General features: G+C 45.9%; 1 protein-coding gene across 1 annotated transcript in view; it reads left to right on the top strand.

Moving 5' to 3' along the window:
• Positions 1-24,853, top strand: part of TOX2 (TOX high mobility group box family member 2) — a 153,808-nt gene that overhangs the window by 82,801 nt on the left and 46,154 nt on the right. Inside the window, exon 3 of the mRNA XM_074920466.1 lies at positions 6,942-7,187. Within this exon, the coding sequence (XP_074776567.1) occupies positions 6,942-7,187 (246 nt within the window). The remainder of the gene's footprint in view (positions 1-6,941; positions 7,188-24,853) is intronic.

Here is a 24,853-nt window from a genome sequence, read left to right as displayed (position 1 = left end):
CGGGGCTGTGGGAATCACAGGTGCGAGCACAGCCCTCCGGCATCCCCCGCTGGAGAAGTGGTGCGAAGGGGTCCTCACCCCTGCCCACAGCCCCCCAGCTCACCCTGCAGAGAGCACTGGGCCATTTCCCTTGCTGGCCCCTGAACATTTCTCTGGAGTTTGCAACGTCCAAGTGACTTGCACCTTCTTCTGCCACCTGAACTAACATTTCTCCCCTGCAGCTTCAGTGCTTTGTGCCAAGCAGAAAACCTCTGTGCTTCATGTGCCAGAGAAACATATCAACATCCTCTTGCAAATATGATTGTGCCAGTGCTGAGTAATGTGTGTGTGGTGGGAGAGCAGTTTGGAGGCTTATGAGGAAATGTGAGGTAGCTTGCCTTTATTAAGCTTCAATTTTCACTTTTCCATTGAGTTTGGGCTCTTTTCCTCTTCATGTGGCCCAAGATCTTCTCTCAGTCTAGTGTGCCCTGCAGTTTGTGTGAACACTGGCACATGGTGAATCCTTTTATATGTAAGAGAAATAGTGAAAGTCACTGTATGACAAAGCGATATGCTTATCTGGCTTCTGAACCGATCTGATGCATCATCCAGCTTTGGTATAGTTGAGATACCCCACAAACCACTTGGTTGTTTTTCTGCAACCTGTTCCACAAGCTGCCCTGGTAGAGCTTTCCATGCTGGTGGGAGAGGAGTCTCTCCCTGGAGACACAGCCCTTGGGCCCCAGGTCATGCTGCCATCCCCGTGTCCAGCTGGGCTCGGGTGGGAGGTGGGGGATTGCCATTGCTGCTCGTGGGACAGCGGGGGCACCCCATAACCTCCGTGTCCTCCCCTGCTCTTTATGCTCTTTTTGTAGCCCTTGGTCACACCTCTCAGCCTCACGAATAGCAATGTTTTCCTCACCTTGCAGACTTGCCAGGCTGGTTTTGGTCTGCTTAGACCCATCTAATCTCTGAAGTGTCTAGAGGGTCACATTCCTATAGCAGTAAGCTCCTGCATTATCTGCAGGAAAAACCTAGTTAGTAAATGGGGGATGGTACAGAGTCCATAGTGTTTTGTGTCATCTGGATGATTAGGACGGGATGGATCATGCCAGCCTGCGTATTTCCTTGTACCTTACCAAGAATAAATGTTCTTGCTTAGGCTTGTATTTACTGTTGAATTTTATTTGACAGGGCAAATATTTACCTGCAATAATACTGCAAATCTCTATCCTCCTCACTGTGAATAATATTTCTCTGAATCAATGCTTGGCTGCAACTCTGGATCCTCACGGATAATCACACAGAACATGGCTCAGTGGAGAATTGGGGTCACTGGACATTTGCCATGCTGCCAAGAAGAATGGTTTCCCAGGTCCTCGGTCAAGTCACATCCTCTATGATTAATACCAACGTGCAGTGCAGAGATGGTACTGGCCAGCTGTGGAGTGTTTTGTAGAGGACAGTGCTTTCCTCCCTTTCCAAGAAGGAAAAGGCAGGAGAAAGCTAAAGGCTTAATTTGTAGACATGCTCAACACTTGTAGCTCCCTCCTGAGTCACCTGCACAGCGAATTCATAGTGTCTTTTAAAAGATGGCTGTGGTTTTGGCTTTGGCTGAATCACAGCTGGTCCCTGAAGAGCTGTACTGCATTAAGACGTCTGGATGTCCCTTAGTCTCAGATCTGCTGGACGTGTGGAGCCACCTGGCCACTGTGCAGGGGTGGGTGGATGGATCCAAAACAGCCTCCTCTTTGCTGTGGTTGCTGGGAATGCTCCCCTGGGCTCAGGCCGTGGTTAGGCAGAGTAGTTTTGTTGCTGGGTGGTTGGTGGGAGCTTGCTAGGGCTTGGCTTTATTTGCAGTTCAAAAGGAGGTACAGCACAGGAGCAAAAGATGAAGCAGCAGGAACACTGAGTGTAGTTTTGAATCCAATGGCAGAGGGTATGCAGGGTCGCTGTGCCCATCAGGCCGTCTCACAGGGACACCCAGGACATGTTGTTAACCCACAGACGTGCTCTGTGTTTGAAGCAGAGATGAGTCGTTTGCTAGTGACAGACCGGTCCCCAAAGCCACCTCCTGCCTCAGAGCCTTCTCCTCTCAGCTCTGCATGCTTCAAGGCAGGGAAATGTCTGAGCCCAGTATATGTGAGCTAGAAGAAGTGCAAATCTGGCCCAGCGCTTTGAACAGATCAAAGTGAAAGCTGGGAATGGGCATCTCTGTTCCCAACCCTGCACCAGTCTCAGGGTGCGCTGCTGATCGGGTGCAAACACATCCATGGGTGTTGTAAAAAGGCTGACTGATGTGGCCTGGCTTTCTCACAGCAGACAAGAAGGCTTTGTGACTGAAGCCGTCACTACCTGCCCTGCTGCCTGCCTGCTCCCCAGGCGGCTCCCTGAGCCACCACACGTCCAGCCACTGTGGCTCCAGCACGGCTTGCCTGACCTTCCCCAGCGCTGATAAGAGCAGAAGAAAAGTGGGATTGTTTCTCTCCCGCCCTGGAGCAGCAACAGAAGCATGTTCCTTTGTTGTGAGCGTTTTTGCTGCGTTACACCAATGGTAGATACTTGCCATGAAAATGCTCGGTGCTATTTGCAGCTTGCTCTGTCTCTGCCAGTCCAGAGTGAAGGCTCCTCACTTCTCTCCTTGACCCGCAGTAGCTCTGAGGTGCAGCTTAAGGGCATGTAGAGAAGATGTCCACAACCTGATGAGCTTATAGTTGAGGTGCTTATCCAGCCATATAAAAGGTTTCAATTTTACTGTTAAAACTCAGGCTTCCCATGCCTGTGAGACAGACAGACCCCTGTAAAGCTCTTGTTCTCCATCCGCTCTCTTGATTCAGCTCCATGTCCATATGGGGCACCCTTTAACTACAACTCCTGCTTCCTCTGCACCCACAAACGTGCACTGCAGAACCTCCTGGGCCCCGGTTGGTACAGCTTTGCTCAGGGTGTGCACAGCACTGTTTCTTGAGCTTGCATGCAAGAGGGAGGGACTCATGTTCTCCCTCTTCATCCTCAAATAGTTCTGCTCCCCCTGGTTGGCCAGGGCCATCCTGCCAGGTTCTGCTGTGTCACCCTCTTTCTCCCTCATTCTGCTCCCTCGTTCCTCCTGCCAGCTCCTGAACCTTTTTCCAGCCACACCACTTCCCTGTCCTCCCTCACAGCCTTCTCCTGCTGCACAAGCTTTTGTGTCCTTCCCCACCAGCCTCATGTGGGTCACCTGCAGATCCTGAGGGTTTTGGGTGCCTCCTACCCATCTCTCTCTCCTTCTCCTGAAAAGCATTAGGGATTATGGGAAGCCTGGGAGATCTTGGCACATCGTCCCCATGGCAGGGAGCAGTGTTGGCAGGGGCCCACACATTGGGGTGTTTTCAAGACCCCCAGGTGCTTTGGTGCCCCAGCAGCTCTGACAATGGGACTTTGCTGTGCAAGTCACCCTGTGCGCTTGCAAGGGGTTCAGCAATTCTGATTTTCCTCTCAGATGAATGCAAATAGTGTGTTCCCAGCCTGTGAGCTAGGAGGGAGCAGCCAGTAATGTCATTACCTGTTCTGGCTCCTCGTGGTCCTAGATGTGGCCTGGGTGTCTTTCTCCCCATTACAGACCTCTTCATATTTCCCTGTGCCCAAGGTGTAGATCTAGGGAGCTGTAGCCCAGCAAGACATGATTAAAGGGTGGCGGGGAAGATGTGTGGCATGAGCACAGCAAGATGGGTGCATCTCTTCATGACTCTTCATTACCTCCCTTCTACCCCTCTGTCCTCTGACCCTGAATCTGCAGGTGGTCAGAGACAGTCCAGGGACCCCTGTTCAAACTTGGATTTCAAGAAGGAAATACTGGTTTTAGAAACGATTTTGCTGCTGTTGGAATTTGGTTGTACCCACCTGTGGTACTGCTGTGCAGGCATGGGGCACAGCCCCGGTGCTGTGCTCAGGGCAGTTTGGTCCATGCCTGGTGCCTGGTGCTGCAGCACAACCCCTATAGCTGGGGCACAGAGCTGCATGGGGGTCTGAGGGCAAGGAGGGAGTCAGAGAAGAGGCATTGTCCCTGTCCCCTCCCTGAGAGTGCTTGGCTTGATCCTGTTGCTCCATCCCACTGCAGGCAGAAGCAGAGGTTTGCCACCCCAGGCAACACCCATCAGCCCTGCAGTGTGAGCCGAGAGAGGGTTTGCAGGAAGAGGCTTGTTGTTTCAGCTGATTGCAGTGTTTTAATTTGAAGGGGAATAATGTGTAATCACAACAACTGTCATCTGTTTGACAGTGGAAAATCCTAGATCTTCCGTGCTTTTTTGTGTATGGTAACAGGCAGCCTTTTAGCAGAGTGAGCTTCTCTGCATTTGTGTTGAGTCCTGGTGGGATGAATGGGTTCAGACCAGCTCACTAATCTAATTTGTAATGTATCCTTATAACATATAATTGGCTGTTTAATTTAATTCAAATTAACATAAGAATAGAAAATACAATCTGCAGCGTAGCCCACATGGTGTAGAAAGGAGTGTTGGGTGTTGCTGGCAAAGGGTTTGAGACGATGGCTTTTGTGCTTGCTGTGTGAGACCACCCTTCATGGGGACAGAGACGTCACCTTGGACGTGTCAAGAGGCACCGTGTGTGACAATAAATCACCCCCCTTTCCCACCCTTCCAAGTGTCTATCTGTCTCATCTGCCTTCCTTATCTTTCTAGCGATCTATTTAAAACATATATAGAATAAACGTGCTCTGCTTTGGAAAATTGTTCGTAGAGATAGGGTGTAAAAGCTGGCAGGCGCCGAGTCTGATTATGTTGATTGGATATTGTCTAATCTGATTTTGATTGTGTACAGCTTTGATTGTAATTTTGATATGTCTGCACAATACTGTAGCTATTCGGAAAGCTTTGTGATTTAAACAGGTCTTTTCTTTTTTTTTTTTTTTTATTTCCCTGGGCTGAATAGAACAGAGGCAGAAATGTGCAGGGGGGTGAGTAGGGCGATGGGGCTTTGGCTCCTTACAAAACCGCCTCAAAGCCCTTCGGTGAGCTGCTCTGCAGCAACACAATGAACTTGTAGAGAGCTTTAGGAAACTTTGAGTGGGTTTTACATAATTTAGTTAAATACAGCAGAGGCACTTGCTTATATACCTGATACCAAAATAAACCAGTTGGAGGAACAAGTTTGCTGTGCAATGATTTATTTAAATCCTTTTCTGTAAAGCATGGAGTGAAATCCTCTTAAATAACTGGGAAAGAATTGGTGTACCTCGAAAAGCATAGCCCAAACGGAAACCTAACTACTAGACGTATTAAATGGGATCTGTCTGCCGTTGTGTACATCCTCTCAGCCCCCTGCCTTCCCCGCATAATACCACTGCAGACAGAAGCTGGCTGGAAAAATAGCTGGGCTTGAATTTCCCCCGAACAATAACTGTTGGTACAGAGCTATCTCAGCCCAGGCTCCGTCTTGTATTTCTTGCATACTCATATTTCCCCCCAGCCAGTGGGAATCTTGGGCGAATCTGAAGGGTCTGGTGGGATGTGCAGTACTTGCCCTTTTCTCAGTTTCTTTTTGCAATGGGACGAGGAGAGGTGAGAGGTGGGGGTTCAGCTTAGCAGAGGATGAGCCACTCCAGCCCCAGTTTTGGGGTGAGGCAGGGGTGACCCCCTGCTCTGACACCCCGCAGGGTCTCTCCCAGGCAGTGCTGGAGCGCTCCCACTGGGAGCCCTTCCATAGATACCTCCTTGCTCCCCACTGCCCCTCCCACTGACTTCCATATGCCTGTTAAATACGGCTTTTATTTTATTTTATTAAGGGTTTTCTCCCTGCAGTCTGGGGTAATGAAGAGTATGAATCCGAGTGTGAGCTCTGGGGCAATGGATTAATAAAGCCTACAGTGCTTAACTGGTTTTGCACACATCTGGGGTTTTGCTCTTAAATCAAGTATTAAGTCAAAATCCAACCATGAAACTAGGTGATCTGGGAAATTTAGCTTAAAATCCATGTGTATAATACTATGGCTAATCAGAATTTCATATGCTATAATAATATGTGAAACAGTAGACATTTAGAATAAGCCTCCTCTGCCAGAGACTCATTATAATACTCATTGATAATTAATAATTTTGGGTAGATTCACATTTACGTTATGAAGCAGGTATGTTTTTGTCTGAAGTGAAGATGATTGCACAGATGCAATAACATATTCTTTCTCCATATAAATTCAAATGCTTAGAAGTAAACAAGGCACTGGAAAACACGGGGAGCACAGGGAGTACCAACATCTCTGTGCGTTCATGGTCACCTCGAGGGAGCACTGGTAGGGAGGTGAGGGAACACTTGTCCAAATTAAATTTGGATGAGGATATAAGGAAGGACAAATCTCCATGTGTGGTGGAGTCATGCAGGCTTTCTTTAAAGGATTTTTTAAAAAGTGATGGCTGTGTTTCCACATCTCCCTCCTGGTTGTAGCTTCTGTGCTAGAGTTTGTGAGGAATCAATGGGAATTTTGTTCCCAAGTACTATTTATTTCTGTGGAGCTCATTCTCATAAAAACTCTTCAAAATACAAACTACATACTGTAAAGAGCTGAGCTGGGTGCCCAGAGAGGGACTTTGACTTAAAAAAGCAGCAGCTGGTTGGGAAACAGCCGTGCTCTTTCATGGCTATGGGCTCTGCGAGCATAGCTTACCTGGCTGCAGTCTGGGCGTGGAGGTTTCTGCTGAGGCTTTGGCGAGCTCAGATGTGCTGGAGGGATGCAGCGGGAGAGGGGAGCAGTTGGGGTGCCTCAGACGGGTCTGAGCTGTGTGAGGACCTGTGGTGTCCCTGACACACTCGCTACTGGCTCCTAGCTAGTTACAACCCGCTGGTGTCCAGGACTAGAAATGCCTTTGGTTAAAACTGGAATGTGCTTTTCTATTTCTTAAACAAATAATTGCTTTTCTTTGCTGAAGCAACAAGGCAGTGACCCATTGCAAAATATCTTTTTCATGTTTTAGACGTATAACAGTCAGAATGAGAATAATGAAGACTATGAGATCCCTCCCATAACACCTCCCAATCTCCCCGACCCTTCCCTCCTGCACTTGGTGGACCACGAAACTGGGTATCACTCCCTGTGCCACAGCCTCCCTCCGAACAGCCTGATACCAGCGTACCCCTACCAGAACATGGACCTGCCGGCCATCATGGTCTCCAACATGTTGAGTCAGGACGGGCATCTTCTCTCCAGCCAGCTACCCACGGTCAGTGACTTTCCCCTCTTGCTGTCTTTTGTTAAAGCTGTTCTGTATTTCGAGTTACGAGTCCATTGACTGTAGAAGGATGTTAACGATGAGATGTTTGCACTGGGGGCTGGGAAGAGCTGGTGACCCAGCCCAGCCTCGCTGCGCTGCTGCTCAAGGTCGGGGTGTGGTGACAGACACTGCAGTCACCTGTGCGGCCATGCTCATGGTGACAATTTGATGTTTCCAGTTTGGTCTCTTCCTGAGCCTTATTAACCACTCAAGAGCAGGGGGGAAGGTTATTTTCCTCCATGTATGTAACATCCTCACTGAACCAAGCAAAGTGCATGTGCTCCATCCCCCATGTGACCAGCCAAAGCCCCTAGTTCAGAGCCTCTGCGTCCTTTCTCCGGCTGGGAAAAGCCCCCAGCCCATTAGCCCTGTGTCCTGCTGCCAGGGAGGCCCCAGCAGCATCAGCAGGAGGAGCACGGATGCTCCATGAAGGGAAAGCTGTCCTCTTGATTTCAAGGGGAACATGATCCCTCCTTGAATTTGCAAACTCAAATTGCCTCTTGGCTCACACGGTGGCAAGGGGATACCTTGCGAAGTTTCAAATGACTCTTCTGTAGGAATAAACAAGGCAGGGATAATGAAGTAAAGTGCAGCTCTGGGAAGAAACTTCAGGGCTAATTAGACCTTGTGATGCTCCTGTATCAGCAGCACCAAGGAAAGGTTGTGACTTGATTTTGACAGTGATATTGAATTAATATTGTTGCTGTTTATTAATATTTTTCTCTTTAGCAGATTTGGCCCTGTGGTTAGTTTTCTACATTGTTTCTCTCTAAGATCATTGATTTTCATAGGTGCTGTTGAATGACATAAATACCAGAGTTAATTTTACTCAAATAACATGCCTGTGAGTCTGCTGCTGCACGAGCTGGAGAACGTTTGGTGTTGATTGCTTGAGTAGATAACGGTCTGAAAGGTAGTGATATTTAAATATTTAAATGGGATATTATCTTTTAGTCTAGGAAAATCCCAAGGCTTTCTGAAGTCTTGATGTGTCTCCAAGTTTCATTGTTAGCGTGTTTGAGAAAAATATCATGTTCTGCCCATCAATATTGAACACAGGCAGATTTCTATGGAATTAAATATTACTTAGGCCTCTGTGTTAGCTTTTGGGTTCTTAGGTGATTAAAACATTCATTTCTGAGACAAAAAGAGTCAATTTCAGAATAAATATTCTTCCCTGGTTTAATTTAAAGCACAGCCCCTTTGCCTGACCCCTATTTTCATAACACGATAATTTTATCCTGTGTTGATTGTCTCGTTTTTGAGAGGTAGTATTGCACTTATAAATCACTTTCTAAAATACCTAAAGAAACAAGAATAGTGGGATTTATTAAGCAGCTTCTGAACGTCTGAAATAATTTATTTTGGAGTAGTCCTTGGGAAATGTTCTCTTTCTTACTTTATGGTACTGTTTTACAAATGCAGCATCGTGACAATAAATCAGGACTGAGCCAGAGAAGATAAGAAGGGGGCTTAGTGGGCTGTAAACGTAGAATAGAGAGATTAAGATTTGTTTGCCCCTTACCACGAAAATAAAAAATCCAGTGAACCCTGAATTTTCCAGCCGATAGTGAATTGAAACTGTTTAGTTTTTAGCAGAAACCCTTGGCGCTGTAATACATCTTCAGAGGTCCCAGCAGCAAAGGGAGTAGATCAACGAGTGAACTGTGTTGCAGTTTTAGGTCAAAATTAAATCCTGCCTTACCCTCCGATCAAAGCCTTTTTTTCATGCTGTCAGACTTCTCCCACCAAAAGGTAGCACCCTTTTTTTTTTTGGATGCCTGAATCGAGTCTCCCCTTACTCCAGCAGCAGCCCCCAACGGAAGCATTCATCCCATAGCACACATGTAACTCCTACTAGCGATAATGGGAGCAGCACATGCACGGGAGAACACAGTAAAATCCCGGAGACAGAGCAGATTTTTAAACTCGTATAGTTAATAGCTCCTGTCCACGTGCCCGTCAAGCCGTAGCCCAGGCGGTGGTGGCCCCATGAAGCCAGCCATGCCTCGGGCATCGCTGCGGGATGGTGCAGGGCACCTGACGTGCTGCATCCCTGCCCCAAGGGCAGCCACCGGTGGGTGGGTGTTTGCAGAAGGAAGCCTCCAGGTCAAGAAAGGGGCTTGTTTGCCAACACTTCCAAAAAGAGAGGGTTTATTGCTGCATGGGTAGTGATGGGGAGCCAGTCTGGGAGCAAGCCTTGCCCGAGCGCTGTGGAGGAGGCGTGGGGAGGTTTTGTCTTTGTTCCTGGACCGACGTTGCTTATGCAAATGCTGGAGCTGGAGCCTCTCTCCTTGCTGCTGCTCTTTGCTGTAGTTCATACTGGTTTTTGCATACACAGCTATTTCCTGCCTTGGCTGCCATGTCTTTTGGTTTGAATACAGTGACAAATGACAAGCAATTCAAGGTAAAATGTTTCGATATTGCTCAGACTTTTCTTCTAAAAAAGTAGCTTGAGCCTTGGGATCTTTTTAAGGCATCCTCATGAAAAAATCTCAAGCTGTGAGCAATGGGAATTGGTATTTTCCTGTACAGCTCAGAAGAAAGAAAATACAGGTGCATGTTGCTGTCCCCTTTGGTGTGTCTCTTGTCCTGGCATGTCCCAACATTATTCTTGGATTGAATTAACCCTCCTGGTGTCTCTGCAAGGGAGGAGGCTGCTGGCTGCTGCTTCTGTGGTGCAGGTGCATACCAAGTCAGAGTGAGTTTGAATCAGCACAAAAATTCCCACAGCGGGATGAGAGCAGGGGAGTGAAGGTGGATTTGCTGCATGCCAGACCCTGCTTCTGGCTCCAGCCCACACATGGGGTGTCAGGAGCTGGAGTCCCTCATTTGAGCAAAGCAGCTGTACCCTGATGGGGGAAAACCAAAGCCACCATCACCTGTGCGTATCCTTATCCCCTCAGCATCATCACCCAGAGCACTCTCCACACCACCAGCCACTGTACACTTCGCTCTGCCCCATGGACTAGCTGTACATTTACACAACGTGGTTCTTCACTGCTGTTTCTGTCACTTTATTTCTTTTTTTTTTTTTTCTCCATCAGTTTTTGGAAGTTAAGGGAGTTTTCAAACACTAAAGGTGGGGTGCAGGGAGCTGGAGAGGAGAAAAGCAGGGATGGAGGCACAAGAGTAGGCAAAGAGATGCAGAAGATACGACGTTAGGAGTACCCATGGAGGGGGGTGCAAGGAGGCTGGGGAGGAGTCAGCCTGACTCGTTTGGGGAAGGCATGTTATTTTTTCTGTTGGTGACAAGAAACCAAAAGAAAATTCTTAATGCAGCATACTTTTTTTTTCTACTGTCCTCTCTTTTGCTATGGGAAAAGAAGAGGGAAAGAGGAAGAATGGCAGGAGGAAGAGAAAATAGGGGAGATCTGAGTGGCATTGAGAAGTGGAAATATTTAGGAAAAAATAGTCAAAGATTAAAAAAAAAATGTTTTCCTTGGAAAGAGAATGACTTTACCCACTGTGAACACCCCAGCAGTGTTACCATATAGACAAGCCACTGCTGAGCCCACCGGGGATCTGCAGGGAGACTCTCGGGGCTGGGGCCACACTGGGACTGGGACCTGGGGGCCGTGGGGGAGAGATGAGAGGGGAGAAGAGAAACACCATGAGTCGTCGGGAATTGCTGGCGAGGTGGGATGCCCACTGGGTTAAGGAGCTGCTGTGAATAAATGAGGTTTCAGAAGGGATTTGGCAGAACATATTTGACAGAAACAAAGGGCGATCAAGGTCAGAGCCCAAGAATCTCCAATGCAGTGCAAATATATTTCCATAAATATTGGATCGCAGCTGAGCAGGCTGGGGGTATCTCTGCTCATCGGATGGACAGTGCCTGGTACATGGGTGCAGTGTTGGGGTGGGGGGAGCCAGGAGCCCCTGATCGGGGGTTCAGCACTGTCCAGAGCCCCCCACCACTGCCCGGAAACCCTGAAACTTTGTGGTCCTCCAAGCCCTGTCAAAGAATGTTGCCATGCAGGGGCATGCTGAAAAATCAGCCTGTTTTCCCCTGGCACATCTTGTGGGGCTGCAGCTGCCCTGCTCCTTTCCTGCTCTGCTGTGGTCAGGTGAAAATAGGCCAGAGCAATGTATTTTGGCTTGGGGGAGGCATCATTTTGGATGTGTGGCAGCCCTTACGAGCAAACATTGGCTTTGTAGCAGGCATATAGAGTTTGATTGGAGAGACTGGCAACTATCCCTGTGTCTGCATCTTCCTGGTGCTTCTCACAATGAGACATCTTTGTGACTCTTTTAAAGGCACTAACATTTCTTTGAGCCCAGTGGGATAACTTTTTTCTGCTCACAGCAAGCCAGTGCAAATGAAAAAAGTCTGCAGCCACAGCCTGGAAGTTCTTCATTTAATTTTGTTGAGTGGAAGCAGATTATCTGAAAAATATTAAAAATCTTCAGTGGTGAAAAACATATTCATGGTGTAAAAATGTCAATTTTCCAGTTGCCTCTGGAATTTGTTTATGTAGAGGGGAGAGAGTAATGGGTAAATGGAAGTGAATTTTAGGATCAAGGATGAGTGAAGCCCAAAAATTCTTGGAGTTAGTCAGTTGACTTTGCAACCTGAATAGCTGTTCCCAACACTATGGCACTTTGCTGTGGAACAGAGAGGAAAACATTAAAACAGCTCAGCAGTGACCACCCTGCCTGTCTCCCACGTGAGAAAGGGAAAGGGAAAGTAGCCCCTTCCCAGAGCTGGGGTGCACGTGCCTGGGCTGTGGGGACGGCAAAGAGCTCTGAGGAGAAGCATCCTCTCTGGTGCCCACCAGAAGACCTTGAGCAAGGACGTCCTGCAGGCAGGTTGCAAGACCAGCCCTCTGGCCAGCTCTCTTGGCTCCACAGGTCCCTCCCCAGCACCCATCCTTCCTGAGACCGCTGCTCCCCATCAAACACGTCAGCATTTCTTATTTACAGCCTGAGCCAGAGTCGGTGGGAAGCGCAGCACTTTTCTCTGGGTACAGCCCTAGGAAGGCAGTCAGGGTGCTCGGTGGTAGGCAACAGATTTGGACAGAGCTGGCAAGCACTGAAAGTTTTCCAATAGAGGATACAAGAAAGAAATCAATAAGATGTTGACACAAAAGTCGAGTAAGATGAGTGTCTTTTATCTAAGTCATTGGAAACACATGATCCCAGTAGGTAGTGCAACTTATGTTGTTGGTAAATACTTCCAGTACATAAATATTTCTATGGTTTTGAATCACTGCCTATTAAAATAAGTTATTTTAAATAACCTATATCCAGATGTAAGGTAGATGCAGCAGTGCCTTTTAGAGCAAGTTCATGCTCATCGAAAGGCCTTAGTAAATAAGCAAAACAGCCAAGAGCAGCAGTGGGGCAGTGCTCAGGCAGCGCTGTCAAACCACAGGCTGGCAGTGTGTCACCAGGAGCAAAAACTTCGCAGAGTCTCCCGTGTTTCAATCCTGGATAAGTTTGCACTGCCAATTTTGTGTTGTGTGCTTTAGTTTTGACTAATTTGGCTTTCTGCTTATTAATGGTTTGATATTTAAAAACTAAACTCCCAAACATGAGCCCTTGGTGGAAAATAGTAATAATACAACCATACATGAAGGGTTCTTTGTATTAAACAGAGCCCTGTTTGCAATTCCCTGGTAGTGTTTTTCTCAGAGGCAATAAATGAAAGAAATATGTCTTTTTAAATTTTATAAAACTCAGAAAAATGGTTTTAAACAGCTTTTCTTCACCTCCTATAATTATTTATTTTCAAACAGTCCTTCAGGGTAATGTTCCGTTTTCTTATTTCACACTCCTTTTTCTCATAAATGAACCATCACTTCAATAAATCATTATGAAAACAGAGACTAACACAAACCCTGAAAGGTTGAAAGATTTATGTAACACATTTATGTTTTCCATTTTCTCATTCTGGTACTCCACTGCTAAAGCTAAGCTAATAAAAGCTGCTATTAATATTTCTTGTTGCCTAGCAACCGCAGAGAGGGAGTAATAGCTTTAGCTAGAAAAATAGATGACCGATAAGGAAAAATTCAATTCTTTTATTATCTCAAGGGAAAATGGGCTTTTACTGGAACATTATGATGTACGAGTGTGAAGTTGAATACAAAGGATATTTTTTCAGTTGTTTTTCTATTTTTAATGAACGTTATTTTACCTTCACAAACTCGTTTAAGGCATTTGCCCCACCTACTTGTGAGCTTAATTTAGCAACACCCACACATGCTTCTGGCATTAAGTATCTGTTGGCATTTTGATTTGAAAGCCCCCTTCCCTCCGCGCCTCCCCCCGAGCTTTATCGCTTGGTCATAAAATTTCACTCCAGGTCGGAACCTGGGAGACAAGATTCCCAATCAAAGAGTAAATTGTTCTTGCATGTATTTAAAAACATGCTTTCTCAGAGGAAGGGGTGCGTATGGATAGTTACTTTCTGAAGTTTTAGCCTTAATCGTGGCTGAGCTCTCTGTGCTCAGGGAGAGCAGGAATGCTGATGCTCCTGCCTGTGCTCCCGGAGCAACTGCTGACGCTGGAGATGAAGGTGCAGAGCTGGTGCCTGCAGGCAGAAGTGTAGGTCCCTGTGGGAATATAGCTCCCCTTCTGTGGAAGAGGTCCTCCCTGAGCTTCCCAGTCATCCTGAACACCAGTACAAGCTCCCTGCAGAGCAGCAGCCCCTCTTTTCATGAAGCTGATGCAGATGCTGGGATAGCATGGGAGAGAATCAGGGTGATGGGAGTCACCCTCAGGTCCCAACTCTGTGAGTGCTTAGACAGTGGGAGAGCTTACGAGGACGGGGCTGTGCATGGCAAAGAGGGAACCTGAGGGACCACACTCCTACCAGTATACTTGTGTGGATGGTCCTTGGGTTCACCCACGGGTGTCCTGTGTCTGAGATATAAGAAAACAAGGTGTCACGATACACTTTTCACACAAGTGAACTTTGTTGTTCCCAGCAGATGTGGGTTTTGCTCAATAATGCAAGATTTACCCCCCAAACAAAGGAAAGGAAGAAGGCAAGGTGTCACCTTGGCCTGCCAGGTCTGGAAGGGGGTGACCTTCATCTGCCAGGGTGGGGATCTCCTTTTTTTCCTGAAAACTGAGCTGCCTCCCTGCAGAACTGCTCCTCAACAGCTTGACTGGGCACAAGGGGAAGCTGCCAGGTGTCTGGTGACCCCCAGCAAGGTGACACCCCAGCCTTCACCCAGAGTAGCTTCTCCAGAGGCAGATGCAGTCTCAGTTCCCCTTTCATGTTGGTACATCCCCTGTGGCTCTGGTCAGCCCCCAACAGAGCAACAGCACAACAAATTAATTTACTTTTGCAAAAGCCATGTTGCTTTAAAATCCTATTTTTGTCTCATGCTGTGAAGTCCCCCTACTTCAGCATGCCTCCCACCTCTGTCTGGCCACGCTGTGCATGGAGGAGGGCCAGGGAGGAGGAGAGGAGATGGAGAGCTGGTGTTGCCACTGCGAGAGCGTGTTGCGCTCGTAGGGAAATGGCCAACAGGTTTTTGAGAAGGGTTTTTCCAAAAGGCAGGTAGGTACCCAACCTGAGGAGGAGGACACTGCTTTTGTTCATGTCTTGGTGTATCTCATCCGTGGTGCTTTGTAAAGTGGGTTTTTCCTGTGCAGAGAGTCTCTTCCTAACAGCCGAGATCCTCCAAGGAAAGAGGTTTGATTGCAGCCTCCAAATTTTATGGATGGCCGAAGGGTCTGGCTGATGGTCAACGCCTCTCAGGCCCAGTTTCCCTTTGGCATATCTGTATGGATGTGGGCTCTGAAATCTGTGAAACATGGCAAGTGCTTGGTATTTCCCAGGAGTGGGTGCCAGATTCTTGCCTGGGGGGATCCTGCCTGGATGTGACAAATTCCACCTGGCATCTCTCAAAGGATGAGCCCGGTGGGATTACTGTGTCCTCTAGGGGGTCTCACCCGTGGGTGATGGGTGATTTTCCATTATATCCTCCTATAAATTACTTTTTTTCTATATTGTTGCATCACTACTACTACTACTACTACTACTACTATTATTATTATTATTATTATGACAGTTACATGCTGTTACAATTGTAATGTCATGTATATTATGCATACCTGGGGCAGAGCCACAGGTGCTTGACACACTGCAAAACCTGCAGGGAGGAGATACCCCTACTTTGGAGAACTTACTGCCTACAAAGGGAAGACAGAACAATAATATACAGGTGCAATAGTAATAGCCGGAGGTGCACAGGAGATCTGCTGCCTGTAAAACACAGCACTCTCATTTTCATGCGTCCTGATCTAGATTTCTTCTTACCCATCCATCCTTCTTCATGCTGCAGCCACTGCTGCATGCTTGTGTCCACCCTTTTCTTTCTGTCCCATAACAAGGGGATGTAGGAAAGCATTAAAATGTGCTCTTACCTGTGGCACCACATCGTACTGCACTGGAAGGGTCTTGCACACTGGGAGCCAACGTGTGTGTGTAAGTGTGGCTATAGACGTGTCTCTCTTGTCTGTGTCTCTCTTGTTTCTGTGGTGCAAACTGGGTCCTTATTTCCCCCTACTCACCACCTGGCCAGAAGGACAGTAGGTCCTGTCCCAAGGTGGATAAACTACTGCTTTCAGTTAAGCACCATCTCTGCACCACATGGTGATCCAGTTGTGTTACATCTTTTAAATGTTCCATAGAAATTTGTTCTCCTAATCTTTCCTTTCCTCTCCTTGAGTTGGTCACTATGTTTCTGATAAGCCGGTGGCTCCGGGGAAGTCCCACTAGTTGAAGAGTTGTGTTATCAGCCATAAAATAACCATGCCATAACCACAGGGCGGTGCACGTTATCCCCAGAACATATGTCAAGTGAGACGGTCCCTCTTGTTTGCACTGTGTGGTGCATTGCCTGCCGTTAAGCGTTTGTGAAATGGCTTGCTTTGCTTTTATAGCGATTTAAAATATTACCAATTGCATTTAAGCTTCCGTTTAAGCAAACTTCTTTGAAACGATAATCAGCGCTATAAATACGCAGTTTGTGTAACACCAATGAGGAGGCTCATTGTGAACAGCATGTATGTATTAATAGTGTAATTAAAATATCAATTACGCCGTGTTGACAGTTTACCAAATAACTGGCTTTTGTGCACAGTAAACTTAATCACTCCAAAGTCTACTCACAAGACCTGATGCAATCTTGATGCTAAACTAGTACAACATAAAAACAGCATTTGCTAAAGCACGACTTCGATATTACTTTACGTAATGGTGCTGCACTCCATAGCTGGTATCATGTTCTGAAAATTATCTTTTAATGTACAATTTGTATTGCTGAGAAATGTCACTTACTTTGCAGAACGTCTCGCCGGCATAAAACCTAAGATTTATTCCTGTCATTTTTTGTCTCCTATGCCATGTTCATAATAAGAAGTCTACTTTATGTGTGTAATGCTTATGTCAGTTTTGAAATTTGGGGTTTCATAAAAGACAGTAGTATAAATAAAACATGATATAAATTAAAAATATAGTGGAAAATAAAATCTGTGAATTACAGTAGCAGATATGATGAATATGGCATGAAGGAGGTTTTCAGAACAGTATCAAATAACTGGAGTAAATATGTTCAAGGTATGGGATAGATCTTTTTTAAGAACTGATTCTGATCTTAAAATGTGTTTGTCTCTAGTATACAGACATGCAGATGGATGCCTGATACTTAGTCTAGTTTTAACCCTTTAGATCTAGGTTGTGTACTTCTGTGGGATGACATTTTTTTCCCCTTAGCAAACAATCCCACTTCAACAGTTTTTCTGCATGAGGTTAAAAATGCTTTTTGCCCACATCAAAAAAATCCTGCAAATGAGAACATGCTTTGAAAAATGAACTAGAGATTTGGAAGAGAGTTTCTTTGGAGTTTGGGATGTGGCTTTGGAGAAATCATGCCTCAACATGGCCAATTCCCATTCTCCTCATGGAAGATTTTTCACCTTGGACCCAGGAGCTAGGGGATGTTGCCTGTATGGGCTTTCCCCAGCTGCTTGGGCTCTGGTGTACTTGTGAGACCAGCTCTGCCACCTTCTTCCTTCCAATCACAGTTTGTAAAAATGTAGGAAACAATGTCCAGGCTTAGCATTAAAAAAGATAAAAAGATCGGTCAGGCTGATATCGGTCAGAAAGGGTTGAAATTAGCCTTGCCCATGCAGACTTATTTGGGGAATTGCAAAATGTCTTACCTTTAATTGCAGCATGAGATAAACCATGTCAGACCATCTTTGCTTAAAGGTTGATCGTCTTTGGTGCAATGGTTACAGGACCTCGGAAACCCCAACCCCTTTGGGAACAGTAAGTCAAGTTAACACTGATGTGTTTCCAGGGACTCTCTGCTAACCAAAACCTATGCTTCTCTGGCAGCCTGGGCTACGTGTATGTATCAGCACTACAAAAACTTCCTGTGAGAGCTGCAGTATCTTACTTCTTCCTTTGCCTCTTATTGAACACGCTCAACCCTCTTGCGGCTGATCAACCAGAATCTGTTTGTACCCCTCACAAAATGCTGTCTTTGTGCCTTGTTTTATGCATGTGAGTCAATGGTGCGGGTTATCTGAGGACTTATTTTTGTTTGGGTCACACACGGGAAAACAGTAATTTCCAGGCAGCAATAATCCCCAAGGCACGTGCCTCTGCGCCTTCTCCTGCATCGCATTCCTCCTCGCTGCCTGTCAGTTCTGTCGGTGTTGCAGTGCAAAACAAAGCTGAGCTTTCATTGCCACCTGTCTGGACTGACAGTTACTGTCTAATGCAGGGAAGGTGCTTTTGCCAAAGAGATGGAGCTCCCTCCATCTCACTGGGTGCTTGCACCGTATATTTACCTCGGTTTTTGTCCTTTCTGTCCCGTCTGACACTCCCCTCTTTGCAACGCGTGCTCATTTTTGTGGGAATAACGAGGAGATGTGGTGGCTGTGGGTCTGTGCCATGCAGAAGAGCCTCCAAAAGACAAGTGAAGGTTTTTAATTTGCGTCATAACCTCTGCCACACCATCAAGTCGTCATACTCCCATATGTCTTTATACCCCACATAATGCAACATAAAGTCTTCTCTGAAGTGCATCAGGCAGTTGTAAATGGAATATTTTTGCCACTTTTAACCAGCAGCACCTCTGATACAGGAAAAACTGTGTGCTGTCAATTATCCCACCAAACTAGCATGTCTGGCAACTCTTTGCCATCCATCTTGTACATTTTGATCAATGTTGCAGCCCATTTTAATTGCCCTTATCCCTTAGATTAATCATATTTATCTCTTAGCTGTCATTTGCCTCCTTTTTGCATGTTACCAGGTTGCATTAACCTGCTCCAGCAATTTCTCATTGCCCTGGATTTTCCTTGCTGACAAGGAGGGTCTGTGCAACTTCGAGGCTTGTTTCCAATTGTTTCCAACACATGCTGCGTTACATGGCTTTCTTTTGGTTGCTTTTCCAGAAGTTTCATACCCAAATGGCCCTGTGGTGGCTGGTTTTGGAGGCAGAGTCGGTGCTGTCCCCGCCAGCACATGCCTGGGGCAGGAGATCACAAAAGGATGGAAATTTCCATGGCTTTTGTTTCAGCCGTAGAAGTTATGATGACTATTCACTGCTGTAGGTGTGCGTGCGTTGAGTAAGTCTTTTTTATTATTTAAATGGGAGCTGTTTTTAGAGGCAAATAACAGAAAGTGCTTACAATAAAAATAATAGGCTGTAACAGGCTTTGTTATGCAATGAGATCAAAGAGCTACATCAGCCACTCGGCTGGCTCGGAGTGACAGGAGAAATGGTTTCTAATTGGTAGGTAAGATTTCCTCAGCTGGTAAATATAAATGGTAATCCTAGCCTTTTCAGAGGAGTTTTCTCCTGCTTGTGGACTCAGTGGGATTTGCTGTTAGTGTGAATGATGGTGGAAAGCAAGGGAGAACACAAACATGAGTCTTCAGTCAGATTTCCGTTTCTTCAACAAACACCCCAAGTCTCTACCACCTGCATTTCACTGGTGGGGTGGGTGTGAATCTGGGTAGGTCCAGCTGCCAAATTCAGGCCCCCAGAAGACCGAAAGTGTTGAACCTGTGAAGCACACCCTGAAAAACACAGCTCCTGGCAGTCTCCCTTCTTCCTTAATGGTACAGGCTGAAACACTTTACATCCCCATAGCCCAGAAAAAGCAAAGTTACCATTTAAATGAAGAATGCTACTTGAGTCCTGCCTCTGTGAAGAGGTGTGGGATGCAATGTCAAGAGAAATTACAATGATTGCTACAGATGCAGCTTGTCACAGAAAAAGAAAAATGTTTCTGCATCTGATGCATGGCAGCGAGCCAGTTGGTAATGTTATATGTCCGAGTGTTTCACTTCAGCTCTGCTGGCTGGAAAGCATTCCTTAATGCTCTGTGTGGCTGTTATATTTGTCTCCCAGCTCTACAGAATCCCATTAGGAACCTTCCGTTTACACCATGGAAATTGTTTGGTCTCTCCAAACAGCCACGCAAGGGAGGGGGAAGTGTATTGCTGCAATTTTTCAACATCCGTAGAAATTGCCAGCGTTATACTTCTCACTTATCTCTCTTGCAGTGGGCATTTCTCATTATGGATCGAGATGTCCTGTAACCTGGCACCCTGGTGCTGTTAGAGGGAGCAGGATCTGCTCCCTTCCCCTCCAGCCGCCAGCAGCGCAGCACCTGGGAGAGAGGCACTGGTGTTCCTTCATCTGAAGCCTGCTGCTTTGTGTTGGAGTTTGCTTTGGAGTTGGAGTCCAGAGGCAGACACGTAGTGGCCAACATTGGCAGCCCCATGATGGGCATCGTGCCCTTGACACTCGGGGCTGCGTTGGACATGGTTCCCCCCACCGAGCAATACCTCTTCTGGCTGGTTTCTGCAGAAATTGGTAGCAGAGCAAGCAGAGATCACGGGGTGACTGGCAAGCTGTGAAGAACATGCCTTTTCCTTGCTGTGACAGAGGCGGAGGTGAATGAATTTGGGGTGATTTGTCGTATTGCAGCAAGAAAAGGGAACAGCAAAGAGCGAGGTCAATCAGGGCATGGCTGTCCTGACCCAGGACATTTTCTGTAGAGGAGAAGCACTTTTTGCCGGTCTCTCCCATTCTATATTATATGTTGTTTGGCTAATATTAGAAAAAAGCAGTGATTAAAGACCCATGCACATCATGATTTGTGGGGGTGACTCAAGGTTTTCTTGTTGCCCTGGATGGTATGTTGTTTATGCTTTTTTATTAATGATGCTGGATGTAGGCAGTCAGGAATAAAATTTGAGGGTGACACAAAGAAATTGGACATATTTGGGACAGGGGAGAGGGAATTCAGAGAGATTTAAACATAGGAGGGAAATGGACTGCAAGATTGCTAAGGCAGTTTGTTCAGTGTTGATAAATGTTGAATTAATGCATGTTGAGGAGAAAAATATTCACTACTCATAAAGCTTGCAGTGCTCTGAGTTAAATGCCAGAAAGCACATGGGCTGCTCCCCCAGAAAACACTGCACAGGGATAAGGTGTTAGAGGACATGAGAAATTCATTTGGGGGGGGGGTGTGCGGGGGGTGTGAAGACTTGTATATTGTGTCAGCCCATCTCAGGCAAGAAAAAGGGGAATAAAAAGAGGCTCAAAGAATAGAAACAGAAGTTATCATGGACCTGAAAAGCTCCTCTACAATGGCAGATGCTAAATTTAAGAAGGAGGCAAATAAAAATAATTGAAATTTTAACAGTGCATAGAACAAACAAGCAAGAACAGCTAGATCAGAAATGTCCCTTAACAGAGAAACTTCATGAGAACTGAGATTTGGAAGTTCAGAGCAATAAAAGGGAATACTTTTTTTCCACACAGCCAAGATAAATTCTGGGAGTCACAGAGTGGGGGTGAAAATGAAAACACCGAAAAGATTTTTTAAATGCTAATGGGTTTTAACATCTACTACAGCAACTCCCCCAAAACCACGGGGAGTTGCTGTAGTAGATGTTAAAATGCATGTCGGTGGAGAGGAGGAAGTCGTTTGTTACATGTAATAAATCTAAAGCTGATTTCTAACTGGAGTTAATCTGAAGCTGGAAGCACCAGGTCCCATCTCACCCCCATCATGTCTCATTCAGGAGGAGGTGTGGTGGAATCAGCCCATGTCTGCTTTGGGCTTCTGGTAACATTTTACAACTACTGATTTTGCCATAGACCATTGTTTAAAAAAAATGACTGAATCAGTACTGAGTCTGGTGCCCTTGGTACGCAGCAGTGCAAGCCAGGTCTGGGTAGTTTCCCTCTGCAGCCAAAGCCTGCATCCTCTTTACTTTGACAGGGTAGGGATGGAGGTTTGGGCACATTCCCAAATTAAACCTCACAGTATTAATAACTTATTACTTGAAACATTTTTAATTTATCTCATCAACATCATTTACTGTAATGCAAAGAGGAGGTGTGTCCCGTTGCTCTTTTCCAATTCCAGTGCCAACCCCTTGGGATAGACCAACCTTTGCAAGCCACCTCTTTGAAGGTGCATTTCTCATGTGCACCTGGTTTGTGGCTGCAGAAATGGTCTCCGGAAGAGCCAAGCTCCAGTTGTTTAACACGTCACAGGTTTCATTTCTTAGTGCAAAACATCCATCTGCCATTGCCAATCCACCTGCTTTATTGCAGAAGATTTCTGCCCAGTACTGGAGACAATCCTGCACGCAGCTCCAAGTTTCTCACTAGTTGGGCTTTTTCCTGGCATGCTTCCAGTTCTATATCAGTTTTCTGTGTCTGTCCTAGAGACTCTCTGATTATTTCAGCCTGTGTTTTTAGCAACAGTCTACAGACAGTTGGCCATCTGGTGAGCATTGATCTGAAGGAGGAGGCGGCATGCTTACCTGCAGTAAAATCACTTTCCTTTAAAGATGAGTCCTGCTAACTTTCATGTTCATGTTGAGCTGAACTGAGAACATCCAGTTCTGGCAAGAGAGGAAAAGAGGTGGAAATGGGATAGCTAAGACACATTCCCTTCCCAGCTGTCCCCCACAAAACCCAAAGCTGGTATCAGCAACTGAAGTTGAGTTTTTGCATTGATTTCTATATCTTGGCAGGCATGATGAGGTGGAAAGTACCTGCCTTCTCACCCAGCATGATGAAGCAGGCTACCACTCAGCCTCCACAGCCAGCTGGTTTTGGTTTAGTTGGTGGTATTGGCTAAATTCTCTCTTCTAGGTAATCCCATTCCTTTTTAAGCTTAAGTTTCATGACAGGATTTGTGCAAGTGTCCCATAAAAATCTACATATTGGTTCATTCTTCATGACAGAGCTGAGGGTACAATTAGGTCTCTCTGTGGGACGTTATGAGATCTGAAGATCCATGAGAAATATTCAGAAATGAACCACACTGTGGAGCTCAAAGATGGTCAGGGCATTGTGCAGATATATTTGATGGAGACAGAATTGTCTTCATGGCCCTAGAAGTGACTACAGGGCTCTCACTAAGGTGTCTTAGATGCCAGGCAGCTATAACTGAAGAAGCAGCTTAATTTTAATGCATCTGCACTGCAGATTGAAGGCCAGAAAGATCTGTATTTACAGGTCCTCCTATTGCCTCCATCTCATCATCTCGCTGAGAGGACCAAGGACTTCTTGATCTGCTTTGTCCTCCTGGAGGGGTCATTGCTTCTTCAGCGGGTGCTTGTTGCTGGCAGAACTTCAGCCCTGCCATGGTGGCCTGTAGATGCTCTACAGCATCTACAGAGCATCTAAGCAAGAGTTGCCCTAAGAATTAAATCCAAACGGTAGAGGCCAAGTCAGAAAGAAAAAGGTTTTTTAATCCTTCCACAAACGCAAAGATCGAACTGATGAAGTCCTGGTTGTGCTGGGGACCCGTACAAACTGTGTCAGGGAATTTGCAAGGCAAATAAGAGATCCCTGTCCCACTCGGGGTCCAGCTAATTTTGAATGTCCTTTTATAATTCAGCACCTGTGGCCCTGCCATGCTGTTCTACAAGGCAGAAATCCAGTTCCTGAAGGGATGGAAGCTGAAGTTCAGCACCGAGTATTATGCCCTGATGAGGGGTTTGTATTAATGCCAAGTGGAAGAGCAGTGCCACAGCTGATTGATGGGATGTGTGCATGTGTGTCTGAGCAGCACTGGTCTGTAAACATTTCCTCTGCTAACCCAGTGGATATTCATTTGCAGTAAAAATCTGTAACATTAAGCTGGTTGTGGACGGGACTCTCATGTGAAATAGTACAAGGTCCAGCAAGTGGGACTTTTAAAAGTAGTTTTTCTCTGGCTTCTCACAGTCACAGAGCATTGATGAAATGTGACCTGATAGAGCTTCCCTGATGCGAATGTCCAAATAATTTGAGAGGGAAAAACCTGAATCTGCTAGGATCACACAGAGCTGCATTTCCAAGCTCCTTGCACTAGCAAAGAATGCTTTGCACGTGTGGGTCTGCACAGGAAAACTTCTGTGTGGTGGTCCTGCCTTTTAATTTTATGCTTTGGGTCATAACACCTGAAAAATCCAGGACTAAATTGAGGTCCCTTTGAAAATTTGGATTTCCTGATCCATAATGGTTGATTGGAACTGGAATTCTCCTGAGTGACAGTTTGCTTCATTCTCTTTTGCTTTGCTTTCTCACTGAAGTAGAAGAGTCATATACAGTACAATGAATTTAGTGCAGTCAGCAACAATTCAGCCATGCTGATTTATTTGAGCCATTCACCGAGAAGTACTGCACTTCTCTGGAAGTGCTAGTGCCCATGAATTTCATGTTGATTTTTACTGTTGCCCGTGAATGGTCAAAGGTTTTAGTTATTACAACCAGATTTTTTGCTGTCGTGTTCTCTGGGTGATGCTGAACTCGGTTATTCAGCTGTCTTTGGAGGATGTGTGCATGGAAGTGGAGCTGGCTCTCCAGCCGGAGGGCTCTGTGAGGACTTGGGGTTGGGGTTCTTGTAATAATTTTAAATCATGTTCCATTGTATTTCTATTTTTGTAGTGTTTGTGTTGTGTGGAAAGTTGGCCATATGATTACAATAAATAGGTGTGAGAAAGCGGCTGGTAACATTTTTAACACCCAGTCAACCACTTGGCACGCTCTGGTGCCATGTACACCATGTATAATAATAACTGGACTTCAGTTATAGCTTATGTTGAAGATTTGCTGGGAGAAATTAGACTAATAATTACAGTTATTTCTGTAGCAAGATGGCTCCTTTGTAGTACATAATCTACAGTAATTTAAAAAACACGGATCATTAAAATCAATACATATTGCCACCAGATCTTATGAGCTTGATTATCCCTTACACAAAGACATGTCAGTCTTGTCAAGAGCTGAGAGCCAAAGTTATGGAAGACAGCATTAGCTCAAGGAAAGTTGGACTTACTGTTTTCTCCAAGAAACCTTTTCCTAGTTCACTTCTTCCCTGTATTTATCACTGAATAGAAATGCAAGTATTTGACATGAGCAGAGTGGACTTCTCTGCCACTTTGAATTCCTCATGAAATTAGTGTAGCCAACAGTGACACTAAGTAGACACGACTTGAGCATGCATCTGGTTTATGGGATTGTTAGGCTTGGGTCCATGAGCTCTTTCCTTTAGGATCAATGCTGTGAAGTTCCCTGTTTCGAGGGGAATGGGCAGCTGGTTCTGCAGGATGGTGC

Source organism: Athene noctua, chromosome 16, assembly GCF_965140245.1.
Source record: "Athene noctua chromosome 16, bAthNoc1.hap1.1, whole genome shotgun sequence".
Classification (NCBI taxonomy): domain Eukaryota; kingdom Metazoa; phylum Chordata; class Aves; order Strigiformes; family Strigidae; genus Athene; species Athene noctua.
Note: the sequence above shows the minus strand (reverse complement) of the source record. Positions and strands in the feature narration are given on the sequence as shown.